The sequence below is a fragment of the Polypterus senegalus genome, chromosome 9, assembly GCF_016835505.1.
Source record: "Polypterus senegalus isolate Bchr_013 chromosome 9, ASM1683550v1, whole genome shotgun sequence".
Taxonomy (NCBI): Eukaryota; Metazoa; Chordata; class Cladistia; order Polypteriformes; family Polypteridae; genus Polypterus; species Polypterus senegalus.
Genome location: NC_053162.1, coordinates 180,555,337 through 180,569,100, shown reverse-complemented (window position 1 = coordinate 180,569,100; position 13,764 = coordinate 180,555,337). Strand labels below are relative to the sequence as shown.

Sequence of the window (13,764 nt, the reverse complement as noted above, 5' to 3'; positions counted from 1 at the left end):
GTCACTGATTAGGAAAAGAGTTAGAATGAAAACCTGCAGTTACTGTGGCCCTCCAGGCCTGGAGTTCGACACCCCTGATTTAGAGAGTAGAGTAGCGCAACATTAGCATAGTGTAACGGATATACGTAGGCTGTTATTCAGATCAGCTTGGTTATGACGGTAGATAGGTGGGACGTTACACTGGCCTTTCGGGAATATGTCTCTACGGCCACAGACTGTAAAAGTCAGAGTGTAGAGTACCGTTAACAGTAACGTAATGTAGCATAACAAATATGCGTAGGCCGTTATTCAGGCTAGTTGGGTTATGACAGCAGAGAGGTGTAGCAGCCTTTCACGAATATCTCTCTACGGCCGAAGACTGCAAAAGTCAGAGAGTAGAGCAGCATAACAAATATGAGTAGGCCGTTACTCAGCCAGGCTGGGCTATGACGGTAGATCGGTGGACCATTATATCGACTTTTCAGATGTTGAGTGCCGTAGCAATAGTATAACGTAACAGATATGCGCAGGCCATTACTTGGACAGGCTGGGCTATGACGGTAGATCGGTTGGACCGTTATATCGACTTTTCAGGAATATGTCTCTATGGCCGCAAACTGCAAAAGTCAGAGTGTAGAGTACCGTTAACAGTAACGTAATGTAGCATAACAAATATGCGTAGGCCGTTATTCAGGCTAGTTGGGTTATGACTGCAGAGAGGTGTAGCAGCCTTTCACGAATATCTCTCTACGGCCACAGACTGAAAAAGTCAGAGAGTAGAGCAGCATAACAGATATGCGTAGGCCATTACTCAGACAGGCTGGGCTATGACGGTAGATCGGTGGACCATTATATCGACTTTTCAGATGTTGAGTGCCGTAGCAATAGTATAACGTAACAGATATGCGTAGGCCATTACTCGGACAGGCTGGGCTATGACGGTAGATCGGTTGGACCGTTATATCGACTTTTCAGGAATATGTCTCTATGGCCACGAACTGCAAAAGTCAGAGTGTAGAGTACCGTTAACAGTAACGTAATGTAGCATAACAAATATGTGTAGGCCGTTATTCAGGCTAGTTGGGTTATGACAGCAGAGAGGTGTAGCAGCCTTTCACAAATATCTCTCTACGGCCGAAGACTGCAAAAGTCAGAGAGTAGAGCAGCATAACAGATATGCGTAGGCCATTACTCAGACAGGCTGGACTATGACGGTAGATCGGGTGGACCATTATATCGACTTTTCAGAAGTTGAGTGGCGTAACATTAGTATAGCGTAACAGATATGCGTAGGCCATTATTTGGACAGGCTGGACTATGACGGTAGATCGGGTGGACCGTTATATCGACTTTTCAGGAATATGTCTCTGTAGCTGCGGACTGCAAGACTTAGAGAGTAGAGTGTCGTAACATTAGTATAGCGTAACAGATATGCGTAGGCCATTACTCAGACAGGCTGGGTTATGATGATAGATCGGTGGGCCGTTATACCAGCCTTTTGGGAATATTTGCGGACTGCAGGATTGAGAGAGTAGTGTAGCGTAACAGGAGCATTGCAGATATGCATAGGCCGTTATTCAGGGCTATGACGGTAGATCAGTCGGCCATTATACCGACCTTTCGGGTAGACACCACTATGCTGCTGGCCCAAAAACTGGCCAACCGGGTTCAAAGGTTAAGGCTGGTGAGCCACGTATAGGGCGAAGGACCCGTTTTGGCACTTACCAGATGAGAGTAATGAGGTCTGTACTTAGAACTATGACTGAAAATTTGCCAACCAGAGAGGAAATGGACATGGAGAAGGGAGTGGACGAGGAATGACAGTCAGGTAATGTCAAGCAAGTGAGATCTAACAGAAATGAATGAAAACAAGGCAGGAGCAGAGAGTTGGTCACAGCTTTACCGAGCCTGGAGAATCAGAGGAATTTTTGGGAGACACTTACATTTAAGCCGTGTGGACTATATAGCGAATTCCCTCCTAGACCATCATTGTAGCCTGCCGTCTGATTGATAACATGACGCAGGGTATCCACCTGGTCAAGGAAATGACAGAGAGAAAGAAAAGAGTAAAATCACGTGAAGTGCTCGTTAACATCTCTTTAACACACAACCCACACCTCAGAGCATCCCAGCGAATCTCAGCTGATGATCAGCGTCACGGTCCCCGTCCAAGGGGATTCAGCTACTTGCTGCCAGCAGAGGCCTGCAGTTCAGAGGTATGGCGCCGTTGCTACGAACAGCAATAAGGAAGAATAAGAATAAGCACGAACTCCCACCCATCAGGCGGGGAGTCACCCGGTGGTCATTGCCACCTGCCGATTTCAAAAGGGCCTCCATCGTTTTTGTGATGAGAGGCGTCACGATAACAGCTAGCAGGACGCTGCTGGCTCTGCTGGGCAGACGGTTTCAACATTCAGCCATGCAACTCGCACAGGTGCCACATGCTGGGCGCAGCAAACCTTCCAAGAGCTTCAGGACGTTTAACTGTTTCCGTCAGCATGAGATTTGACCGAACTGACGTGGCCAGTTTGATCTACCGGACACTAGTGAAAGAGTTTTTTTTTTTTTTTAAAGAAATGGCAGCGTGGCTCATTGCAATTAACAATCAGATCAGTCGCTGTAATTCTGGGCACCTCGTAAGGCGCTGCAGCCTCTGCCGTGGCCCGTCCGTGCTTTTTCAAACAATTGAGCACCACCAGAGTGAACGACACATGAGAAGTGAACAAAGGAGAGGACACGAGAATGACAAAAGGAAAAAAAATAAAAATGACAACGAGACAGAAAGAGCACATAAAATGGGAAGCTCCTCATATCCATAGACATTCCAAAAAAAAAAAGAATCGCCAAACCCAACCCAAGTGCTCAAGCCAGAGCCGAATGCATTCACAAAGGATTAACTTAATTCAAATTGGCAGACATTACAGGCAATAGATGTAAATGTAGAACTTCTATGCATAGAAAAGGTTGTATTCGTTTATTTCATTTGAGCTTAATAATAAATAAATTAAGGAGAAGGATTAAGCGAAGGGGGGGGTAAGGGGGGGCGGCACTTTTCCAATGCGTTTTAGGGGATTCTCTTCTCAATAAAATTTGTATTGTGCCCTGTATTGTCACAACGGGCTCCTGTTATTTATTTTATTTTTTTCCTCTCCAGGTGTTTCTCCTACCTGCGACTGCACATTGGCTCCGACTTGGGACCCCTGGTAAGAATCCCCATTCAGACTCTGCATGCTCAAGAACATGTCCCCAGTATTTGGGATGTTAAAAGAACCAGAAGAACCTAGAAAGGAAAGAGTTAAGTCGCTGAATCACAGAGGGCCACAAACACACCCCCAAGGAGCCCAAGAGTTAGTGGTTAAAGGGCAATAAACAGAAAGAGAGGGAGAGAAAGAGAAAGAGAGACAAAGAGGGAGAGAATAACGGAGATGCTCCTGGGAGGGTTAAGATTAGTGCCGTTGGGCAACACAAGAACACAAAGAAATCAACCCAGCAAGCAGAACTGCACGTCCGCCTTTAAGCTTTTAAAAAAAAAAGAAAAACAACAGACAAGTCAAGTCTAGCGGAAAAAGTTAGCAGGTTCACCTCCGACCTCCCCAGAAATTAATCCATGCATCTATAAAGCGCGTTGAAAAGAGTGCGTCCCAGTAAACCTCTCATTCCCGGTAGACGGGCATGCCACTCTTACGATTTTTATTTGTTCGGTGTATTTGTCCAAAAAAAAATGTCTAGGAAACACCCCATGAAGGTCAAAGGTCAAACCTACCGGAGTTTGGTGTCGTTGGCGAGTTGGTTTGGCTGTTCTGGACCGCAGCGGCCGCCGCATGCGCGGCCGTTACCGCCGTTTTGGCAGCATACAGGTTTGCTTCTTCTTGGAACTTTCCGATGTTTTTCTTGTACCTTATTCTCTTGTTCCCAAACCAGTTTGATACCTGCGGGAGCAACAATGAGAGAGAGAGAGAGAGAGAGAGAGAGAGAGGAAGAAGAGAGAGAGAGAGAGAGAGAGAGGAGTGTCATACGTCAGACACTGTGCACTGAGCAGTGTGATCACTTCAAGATGTCACGTCGAGGCCCATCAAGTACTCAATTCCCAACCTGCACAGTAATATCCGTTGGGTACCCAGACTAATTAAGCAATAATCAGGGATCACGTCTGCATTATCATGGAGATGAGCATGACATGGTTCTGCTTGTCTCTTGGCAAATTTTGCACACCCGGGCTTTCTCATCTGTGACAGTGCTATGCGTCATCCATTTTGACTTGACTGCCCTGCAAAAAGGCCTTAATGGTAGTGCCAGCCGTTTCCGATTGGCACGCCAAACAAACTGGGAATTCACCACACGGTGTAAGAGGGTCAGAGTCCAGGGAGATGCACGCGTTAATCCACGATCAGGAAGGAGAAGCAGCTCACCGCGAAGCCCCAAGACGAGGAGCAAATCACAACCGGAATTTCGTTTTTTTTAGTTGCACGGCACTGGGATATTTTACGGCATCTTCTCAAAAAACACACAGACAGATCAGCCGTGTGTTGGGTTTTCTTAATTCCTGACACGTCATTCGGTCCTTTTATCCTACTGTTGAGCCCTTTGTGTTTTGCACACATGTGTTCTCTTATAGATTTTATTAGAAATCTGCCATTTTTGCCCCATCCATCTACACTTAATATCCCATAATGACAAAGTGAAAACCTGTGACCGGAAAAGTGTGCCAATTTATTAAAAATAAAAAAAAATGAAATCTAGAAGTATCCAGATCCTTTAGCTGTGGCACTCCAGGTTGTGTCCTGGTGCCTCCTTCTCCGTGAGATGTTTCTAGAACTTGAGACTGGAGTCCACCTGTGGCTCATTAAATTGATTGGAAATTATGGAAGGGTCCCACGATTCACACTGCACGTCTGGACAAAAACCAAGCCATGAAGTCTAAGGAACTCTCTGTAGACCTCTGTGACCAAATTGAGGTGACATGTAGACCAAGGCAAGGGGATCAAACCATCTGTAAAACCTGTGAGTGTTCCTAGGAGCACTGGGGTCTCGAGAGCTGTGAAATGGGAGAAGTTTGGAACCAGAAGGACTCTTCCTAGACTTGGCTGTCTGGCTAAACTGAGTAGCCTGGGCAAGAAGGGTTTCGGTTCGGAATGTGACCATGAACCCAAAGGTCACTCCAACGGAGCTTCAAAGGTCTTCTACCGAGATGGGAGAACCTGTCGGAAAATGAGGACCATCACAGTAGCACTCCATCAGTCGGGAGTTTATGGTAGAGGGGCTGGATGGACCTCACTTTTGAGTCGAATGCATTCAAAGGAGAGCATGAGGAGGAGGATTCTTTGGTCAGATGGGACAAAAATGGAACTCTTTGGGCAGAACTCCAAGCTGTATATCTGGTGAAGACCAGGCACTGCTCACCTGCTGCCTAATAATACTATTCCTGTGGTCAAGCAGGGCAGTGAACCCATCATGCCATGAAGACACAGGGACAGAGAGACTGGTCAGAATTGAGGAGGGAGAGGATGAATAGAGCCAGATACAGAGTGGTCCTTGAAGAAAACCTGCTCCAGAGTGCAGACCACCACATACTGGGGTGACGGTTCACCAGCAAAATTCTATCAGCTGTGACCTGGCCGGGACGCCAGCTGGATGAAAGGACTGGAGGGAGGAGAGGAAAGCTTTCACAAGGGACGCTAGAGGGCAGTCCTCCTGGGCGGCTGTGGCACCATGGATTCCCGTAGGGCATGCTGGGAGTTTGAGTTTGGCACAGCACGGTCGGGTACTGTGGAGGGCCACCAGGGGGAGCTGCTGAGCCCTACATTGGGCTTTCACCACACCTGGGAGGGATTTCAGTGGGCTGGATTAACGAGCCACCTGGGCCAACATAAAAGGAGCCACCTCGCTCCACTCAACGAGCCAGAGTCGGGAGGAAGAGGGATGAAGCTCGACCTCGGAGGAGTGGGGATGGAAAGGAAAGGAGAGAAGAAGAGGAAGAGGGATGAAGCTTGGCAATGGAGGAGTAGAGGTGGAAATGAAAGGAAAAGAAAGGAGGAGGGACGAAGCTTGACCTCGGAGGAGTGGAGGTGGAAATGGAAGGAAAAGAGAGAAGAAGAGGAGGAGGGATGAAGCTTGAACATGGAGGAGTGGGGATGGAAAGGAAAGGAGAGAAGAAGAGGAAGAGGGATGAAGCTCAGCCACGGAGGAGTGGAGCTGGAAATGGAAGGAAAGGAGAGAAGAAGAGGAGGAGGGACGAAGCTTGGCAATGGAGGAGTGGAGGTGGAAAGGAAAGGAGAGAAGAAGAAGAAGTGAGAAGGGAGAGTATATTTGGTGCTCTGTGTATTGTGCAGTTGAGGGGAGTGAGAGAGACGCACTTCCCACTTAATAACGTGTGCCGTGCTGGAACTCGTGTCTCTGCCTGTCTGTGTCGGGGTTGGGGGATCCAGAGCAGCCCCCAGTTTCCACACAACATATTCGAGAACATCAGTGGAAATGAAGGGGAAGTATATTCAGGACTGAAGCTCAGCTTTGCGCAAAGAGTTGTGGGACTATGGAGCAAACTACCAAATCATGGAGTTGAAGTAGGAACCTTGAGGACCTTTAAGAAGGCTCCAGAGGAGATGTGGAGGCAACTGAGCTACTGGCTAAACAAACGGGCCTGATGGGTCCCCTCTTGTTTGTCACATTGCTTATGTTCTTGTGTTCTAATGGCTTGGAAGTATAAAGCCAAGACAACACTGGAGGGGCCTCATTCGGTACAAGTCCCTGAGTGTCCTTGAGTGGCCCTGCCAAAGCCTGAACTTGAACCCAATTGAACATCTCTGGGGAGACCTGACAATGGCTGGCCACCGTTGGTTTCGATTCCAACTTCACCGAGCTTGAGAGCATTGGCAGAGAAGAATGGCGGAAAGTCCCCCAAATCCAGGTGTGTGGAGCTTGTCACCTCAGACACAGGAAGACTCCAAGCTGGATCCACTGCCACAACTAATAGTTTTGAACACTTGTGTTACGAAAATTTGCCAAAATGTCTAAACCCCTGCTTTCACTTTGTCATTCTGGAGTATCAAGTGTTGCTGGATAAGAGGAAAAAAAATTAATTGAAATGACTGTAGCCCAAGGTGGCAACAGAACGAAATGTGTAAAAAAAAAAGTGAAGGGGTCCGGAGACCTCCTTAAGGTGCTAGACACACACGGCTGGGTCTTCTCGGCTTTTCCATAAGTCATCACTGTGAGTCGTCTGATGTTACAGGGGGGACCTTTAAAGGAGCTGCCAACTAAGTCAACGCTCACATAAACTTGAATTACCTTCACGGTACATCGCCCTAGACCAGGGGTCCCCAGCTCCCATCCTGGTGGGCCGCAGTGGCTGCAGGTTTTCATTCTAACCCTTTTTCCTAACCAGCCAGTAGTTTTCACTGCTAATTAACTCCTTTTCCCTTCATTTTAATTGACTTGCTGCTTAAGATTTAGACCAGGGATCCTCAACTCCCGTCCTGGTGGGCCGCAGTGGCTGCAGGCTTTCATCCTCACTCTTTTCCTAATCAGTGAGCCATTTTCACTGCTAATTAACTCATTTTCCTTTCCTTTTAATAGCCCTGTTTTTAAGGATTCAGTCCTCTAAATTGATTCATTTCTTCATTAAATGAGACGTGAGGCGAGCCGACAGATGACCAGCTAAACTGGAACGTCCAACTCCAGCCAATTTCAGTCCAACCAGTTTCTTAATGAGAAGCCGATTCTTGCTGTTAATTAAAGCCGTCATTGAATATCAGGACTTGTCGCTGCTCTCGTTCTGTTGAATTTCTGTTTTTGCCTAAGGCCACCATCAGGACGTTTTGGTGACCTGAGCAGACCAACATGACCGAGACGTTCACCTTTCTTTATTTTCAGGTGAGCTGGTCATGTTTTGTGTCTCATTATTGTTTGGCTGCACATTAAGGAAAAAGAAACAACTAAGGGGTCCGAGTCACGTCAGTTAAAACGAAGGCAAGTCAAGTGAATCAACAGCAAAAACAGCCCACTGATTAAGAAGATGGTTAGAATGAAAACCTGCAGCCACTGCGGCCCACCAAGACCAGCGTTGGACACCCCTGCCCTAGACGGACGTTGCCACGAGTTGTAGAGATGAATGCTGAAGTTTTAAACTGTTCAATTTGAAGGTCTGCACAATGTTCACGTTCACTAAGATCTCTTTGGTTGCTATGATCACCCTGATGGATGCTGCTGTACATGGTGGCTTTTAAAATAATTACTGGTGATGGATAAAGTAACCGTGAGATTGAAGCGGTGACGTTGTGGGCCGACTGTCACATTCATCCAGAAGATCTTACTTTATGGCAAATTCTGGGGAATAATGCACTAATAAGGTCAGGTCAGGTCAGGTCAGGTTGGGGGCATGCACTGGTACTGCGCGTTTCCATACCCACCACACGACGAAACAGCTTGGGATCCTGGTGGGAAACCCCCCAAGGTGGACATGCGGTCCAGTCCCACCATCCAGAAGTGACACTCTATCGGTCACAGCCAGGTGTTACGTGGGCATCCAGCCACTTGGGCCCCCAACAATGAGGATCACTCTCGGGTAATCGTGCCACATAGCCGTAGTGTCGTAACTGACGCTCCCTCACAACGCAGGTCATGTGCCTCACTGGGGACTCCATGAGCAACACAAAGTCAAACCAGCGGTACCCTAGGATTCTCTGAAGAGACACCAAAGGAGTCCAGTCTTCGTCTCAGGTCACTGGATAGCGTCCACGTCTCTCAACCATATAGCAACACTAATAAGGCCAAAACATAAATGGTGGGTAATCCCTGTTTGATTTGATCGCAGCCAGTTGCAGACTAGTCGTCAGGTTTGCCACATTAGACGATTGTCTTCACGTGAGCATGCGGCCGACTGCCTCTGATTGGCTAAAATTACATAAATGGAGGCTACAACTGACAATTGCTGAAAAAGTCTACATCACCTTACACGACCATGTAAACTCGTCCACACTCCTGGTCTTTGCTCCCATCTAGTCAGTTTGTTGAGATAACAATTCCATCCATCCCTCCCTCCCTCCGTCCATTTTCTCTACCTAATAGTCTAATTTAAGATGATGTCACAATGACGCAACTGTTTGTCATGGGTGGGATGTGTCCAATTTGCCGACCGCAGTCCCTGATCCGTGTCAAATAACACGACTCAAAATCGAAGCCTGTGTCACATTTACTTAATTTTTGAACGCCGCTCTTCCAGCGTAGTCATGCCCGCCCCTTTTTTCTGACAGCCAATAGCGTGCTGCCTGACGGAGCTCAGGGGTTCAGCAGCAATCTCTGCGCTTTATTTGCTTCTTTTCCCATTCTGTTATAGTAGGTAAAATACGAGACATCAGACAGAGGAGCTGCTGTTCTGTTTGTGACGTACACAGCCCCCCGTGCGGCCGGACAGAGCCGTCGCTACACGAACAGTTCATAGCTGCTGTGCATTCCGCCTCCTCATCTTTTCATTCTATTAGTGTACTGCCAGCTGAATGCTTATTGGTTGCATGCATAGAGCCCACCCCTCCGACTAACGACAAAAATCAAACCCGCTTGACTTTACGGTAGCCAGTTACAGTATAGTCATTGGATTTGACACACTCAGACGATCGTTTTCACGGGAACGGGCGGCCGACTGGCTAACATTATGTAAATGAAGGCTACAACTGACAATTGCTGGAAAAGTCTACGTCACCTTACGCGACCATGTAAACTCGTCCACGCTCCTGATCTCTGCCACCGGGCCGCTAAATTTTATATTTTTCATTCAATTTTATTTGTAAGCATGTCTTCAAATTTTAAGTTGTGTCTAAACAGCAGTGTATGGATTAAGTCTGGCAATAGTTTAGATAGAGTTCATATCATAGGCGAGCCGCATACTCATCACAAATTTTAAGAAAATTACAATGAATAACGGACCGGGTGCATGGGTGGACCTCGTCACCTCACTCGTTGAAGGAGGCCCAGTCCGCTCCTACTCACCAGACAGCAAAGGGTGCAAGGCAGGTGGATGGGGTCGGGATGAAATGCTTTACTATTAAAATGATCGACTTCTGGTGCACCGCGTGGCTTATTACGAGCGTAAAGCCGGCAACTTATTAGTGTTGCGTATTTTTCAATTTTAAAGAGGCTGTTAATTTCGGCTGTATAATTGAATTGTATTAATACGTAAAGGGTGATGAAACACCATTGCTGAGTTTTCATTAAAAAAAAACGGATTTCTACTGTAAAGCATAATAAACCAAGGTGTAGCCATTCTGGGACTCACACTAGAGTGTTCACCTGTCTTTAAGAGCGCTAAAACAAATTAATACCGTTGAATGGTGTGGATGCTAAACGGAGTGTTTTTCTGGGAAATGGCAATAGTGAAGTCCTGGAATTAAAAAAAATAAAACGCTGATAACGCGAACGTTTAGCGCCGTTAAGAACGTGCGACGCGTGCCGCTCTCATCCTTGCATTTCTCTCTCTTCTCGCCCGGTGCGTCTGCCGTTATTAAAAATTCACGCGCTTTTATACTCCAGGGCTGCGCGGAAGAAGGCAGGCGTCCTCTCTGCATGGTATGCATTCCTCATTTTTTGGCCGGTGATACCGAAGTTCAATAAATAAACAAATAAATATATATATATATATAAAAAGATGAAACTCGGAGGGCAAGGACTGAAGGCTCTTTAGAATGGAGTCTCCACATGGCAGCTGCTAAGGGCTGCCACTTCAGCCCCCAGCGTCCAAAACACAAATACAACGGGAATGGCGTTCTGGGAAAGAGAGAGAGAGAGAAAAAAGGATTTTAAGCCGGCTACAAAAATAAAAAATAAAGCAAAAATAAAAAAAATAAAGCGTCCGTCAGCTTCGCCTTGGTGGACGAGTCAAAGAGCAGCTGGAGCCACTGAAGGCTGATTTAATTCTCAGCCCCGCACTTACATTTTAATATCTTGCGGCACCCATGTGAAGCCGCTGAGTGGATCTGCATGACATCAGATCGTTTCCATCTTAGCCGTCTCTCACTGCTTCTAAATCTTTAATATCCAGGCAATTAAAATTAATGACCATTCATGCGAAGCCACTGTTGGCGGTGTTTTCTTGACATCAATTGTTTGATGGGTTTACCTAGAGGTTAAACTAACAAGCAGGTTTAATTGGAAGCGATGAAAGGACCAGCCATCATCCCGTTTTTTTTTTTCTTCTACTTTTTTTTTTTTTTTTGCCCCTCACAAACAAAACCTCAAAACACGCACTCTGCACAGACCCCGTGACGGCTGAGGCATCGAAAAGTAAGGACGGCAAAACACGTCAGAAAGAACGCGCGCTCCATTCTGCGCATGTCCACGCGGAGACACCGGGAAGAGGCTCAAGTGAACTCCTGCTGCTCTGTTAGCAGGTTCAGGCGCAGATGGCTTCGTCATCACGTGCACTTGGAGTTTGTGTTCTTGACGTTCTCCTATCCTTCTCCTCACTGGTTAAGTTCCATCTCCTGTCCCACTGCTCACTTAGATGGCGTCTCACTATACTGGGTCAGCCTTTTGAGAAGTTAGGGTTAGGCCCCACCAAGAACTGGAGAAGCAGGTACCATTATTACCAACCAAACATTATGGACCACCTTTCACTGACTACACCATCAATCGCGCCACATGGCCGTAGTGCCGTAACTGACACTCCCTCACAATGCGGGTCATGTGCCTCATTCGGGGCTCCATGAAGCAACACAAAGTCAGACCAGCGGTACCCAAGGATTCTCTGAAGAGACACCAAGGGAGTCCAGTCTTCATCTCGGGTCACTGGATAACTGGATATGTCTAGCAAACATATAGCAACACTAATAAGGCCAAAAAATAAATGGTGGGTAATCCCTGTTTGATTTGATCATAGCCAGTCGCAGACTAGTCGTCAGGTTTGCCACATTAGACGATCGTCTTCACGTGAGCGTGCGGCCGACTGCCTCCGACTGGCTAAGATTATGTAAATGAAGACTACAACTGAAAATTGCTGGGAAAGTCTACGTCACCTTACACAACTAGGTAAACTCGTCCACGATCCTGGTCTTTGCTCCCTTCTAGTCAATTTGCTGAGATAACAATTCCATCTCTCCCTCCGTCCATTTTCTCTACCTGATAGACTAACTTAAGATGGCGTCACGTGACATGACTATTTGTCTTGGGTGGGATACGTTCGATTTGCCAACCGCAGTCGCTGGTCCATGTCAAATAACACGACTCAAACACACATTAAACGACTTTGTGAACGCTGTTCTTCCAGCGCACTTGTGCCCGCCCCTTTTTTTCTGACAGCCAATAGCATGCTGCCTGACAGAGCTCAGGGGTTCAGTAGCAATCTCTGTGGCTCCAATGAACTCCTGCTGCTCCATTAGCAGGTTCTGGCGCAGACGGCTTTGTCATCACGTGCACTTCGGGTTTGTGTTCTTCATGTTCTCTTATCGAACACAAATCCTCCCCATAACTGGTAAGTTCCATCTCCTGTCCTACTGCTCACTTCCAAGAAGAGAAGCGGGCAAACACAACACAACTGAAAAGCCATGAAGAGGCTCTGATGAACTCCTACTGCTTAATTAACCTGCACAGATGGCTTCTTTATCACATGCACTTTAGGTTTGTGCTCTTCAGGTTCTCCTGTTACGCAAATCTTTCAGGTCAGTGGTAAGAACCATCTACCCTCTTACTTCTCACTTGGATGGGTTAGCACTATTCTGGGTCAGTCATTTGAGAAGGCAGGGTTAGGGTTAGGGCTGCCAAAAACTGGAGGAGAAGGCATCACCGTTACCAAACAAAGTTTATGGACCACCATTCACTGTGTACACCATCAAAGAGAAGAAGGGGGCAAAACACAATAGAAAAGCCAGGAAGAGGCTCTGATAAACTGCTACTTCTTCAGTGGCTTCTTCATCACACAGTTCAGGATTGTACTCTTCAGGTTCTCCCATCACACAAACCCTCCTCATCTCTGATGAGTCCCATCTCCTTTGCCTGGTTTTTGCAACTCGGCTTTGGTCTTTTGAGAAGCCATGTGTAACTCTTGGCCCCCGAAGAACTAGAGAAGCAGGAACCATTATTATCAACCCAATGTGATGGAATGTCTTTTACTGACCACACCATCAAAGAAGAAAAGTGGACAAACACAACAAAAAATCCATGAACAGGCTCTGTCAAGCTCCTACTTCTTCACTAGCAGGCAGTGATGGCTTCCTCACCAAGCAGTTTGGGTTTGTGCTCTTCAGGTTCTCCTATTATACAAATCCTCCTCGTCTCTGATAAGCTCCCTCTCCTGTCCTATTGCTCACTTAGATGGGCTTTCACTTCTCTGGGTTAGACTTCTAAGAAGTTGTGTGTACCTCTTGGACCCCAAGAACAGGAGAAGCAGGCATCACTATTACCAACCAAACTTTATGGACTGCCATTCACTGACCACACCATCAAAGAAGAGAAGCAGACAAACACAACACAACAGAAAAGCCATGCAGAGGCTCAGATGAACTCCTACTGCTTAATTAACCTGCACAGATGGCTTCCTCATCATGCACTTTGGGTTGGTGTTCTTCAGGTTCCCCCATCACACAAATCCTTCTTGTCTCTCATAAGCTCCATGTCCCACCATATTGCTCACCAAAATAAGTTTTCGCTACTCTGTTTCAGTCTTTTGAGAAGTCCTGTGCATCTCTTGGCCCCCAAAGAACTACAGAAGCGGGTACCATTATTACCAACCAAACTTTATGGACCGCCTTTCACAGGCCACACCATCAAAGAGGAGAACCGGGCAAACACAACACAACAGAA

The 13,764-nt window shown here is 46.9% G+C and overlaps 1 protein-coding gene across 6 annotated transcripts in view; it reads right to left on the bottom strand.

Annotated features, from left to right (window-relative positions):
* Positions 1-13,764, bottom strand: part of LOC120536084 (pre-B-cell leukemia transcription factor 3) — a 291,992-nt gene that overhangs the window by 16,211 nt on the left and 262,017 nt on the right. For 4 of the 6 annotated variants that reach the window (XM_039764447.1, XM_039764449.1, XM_039764448.1 and 1 more), the window contains 3 exons: positions 3,743-3,908; positions 3,147-3,259; positions 1,923-2,012 (listed from right to left, as the gene is read on the bottom strand). In XM_039764447.1, the coding sequence (XP_039620381.1) occupies positions 1,923-2,012; positions 3,147-3,259; positions 3,743-3,908 (369 nt within the window). The remainder of the gene's footprint in view (positions 1-1,922; positions 2,013-3,146; positions 3,260-3,742; positions 3,909-13,764) is intronic. The other 2 variants (XM_039764451.1, XM_039764452.1) reach the window with 1 other exon arrangement.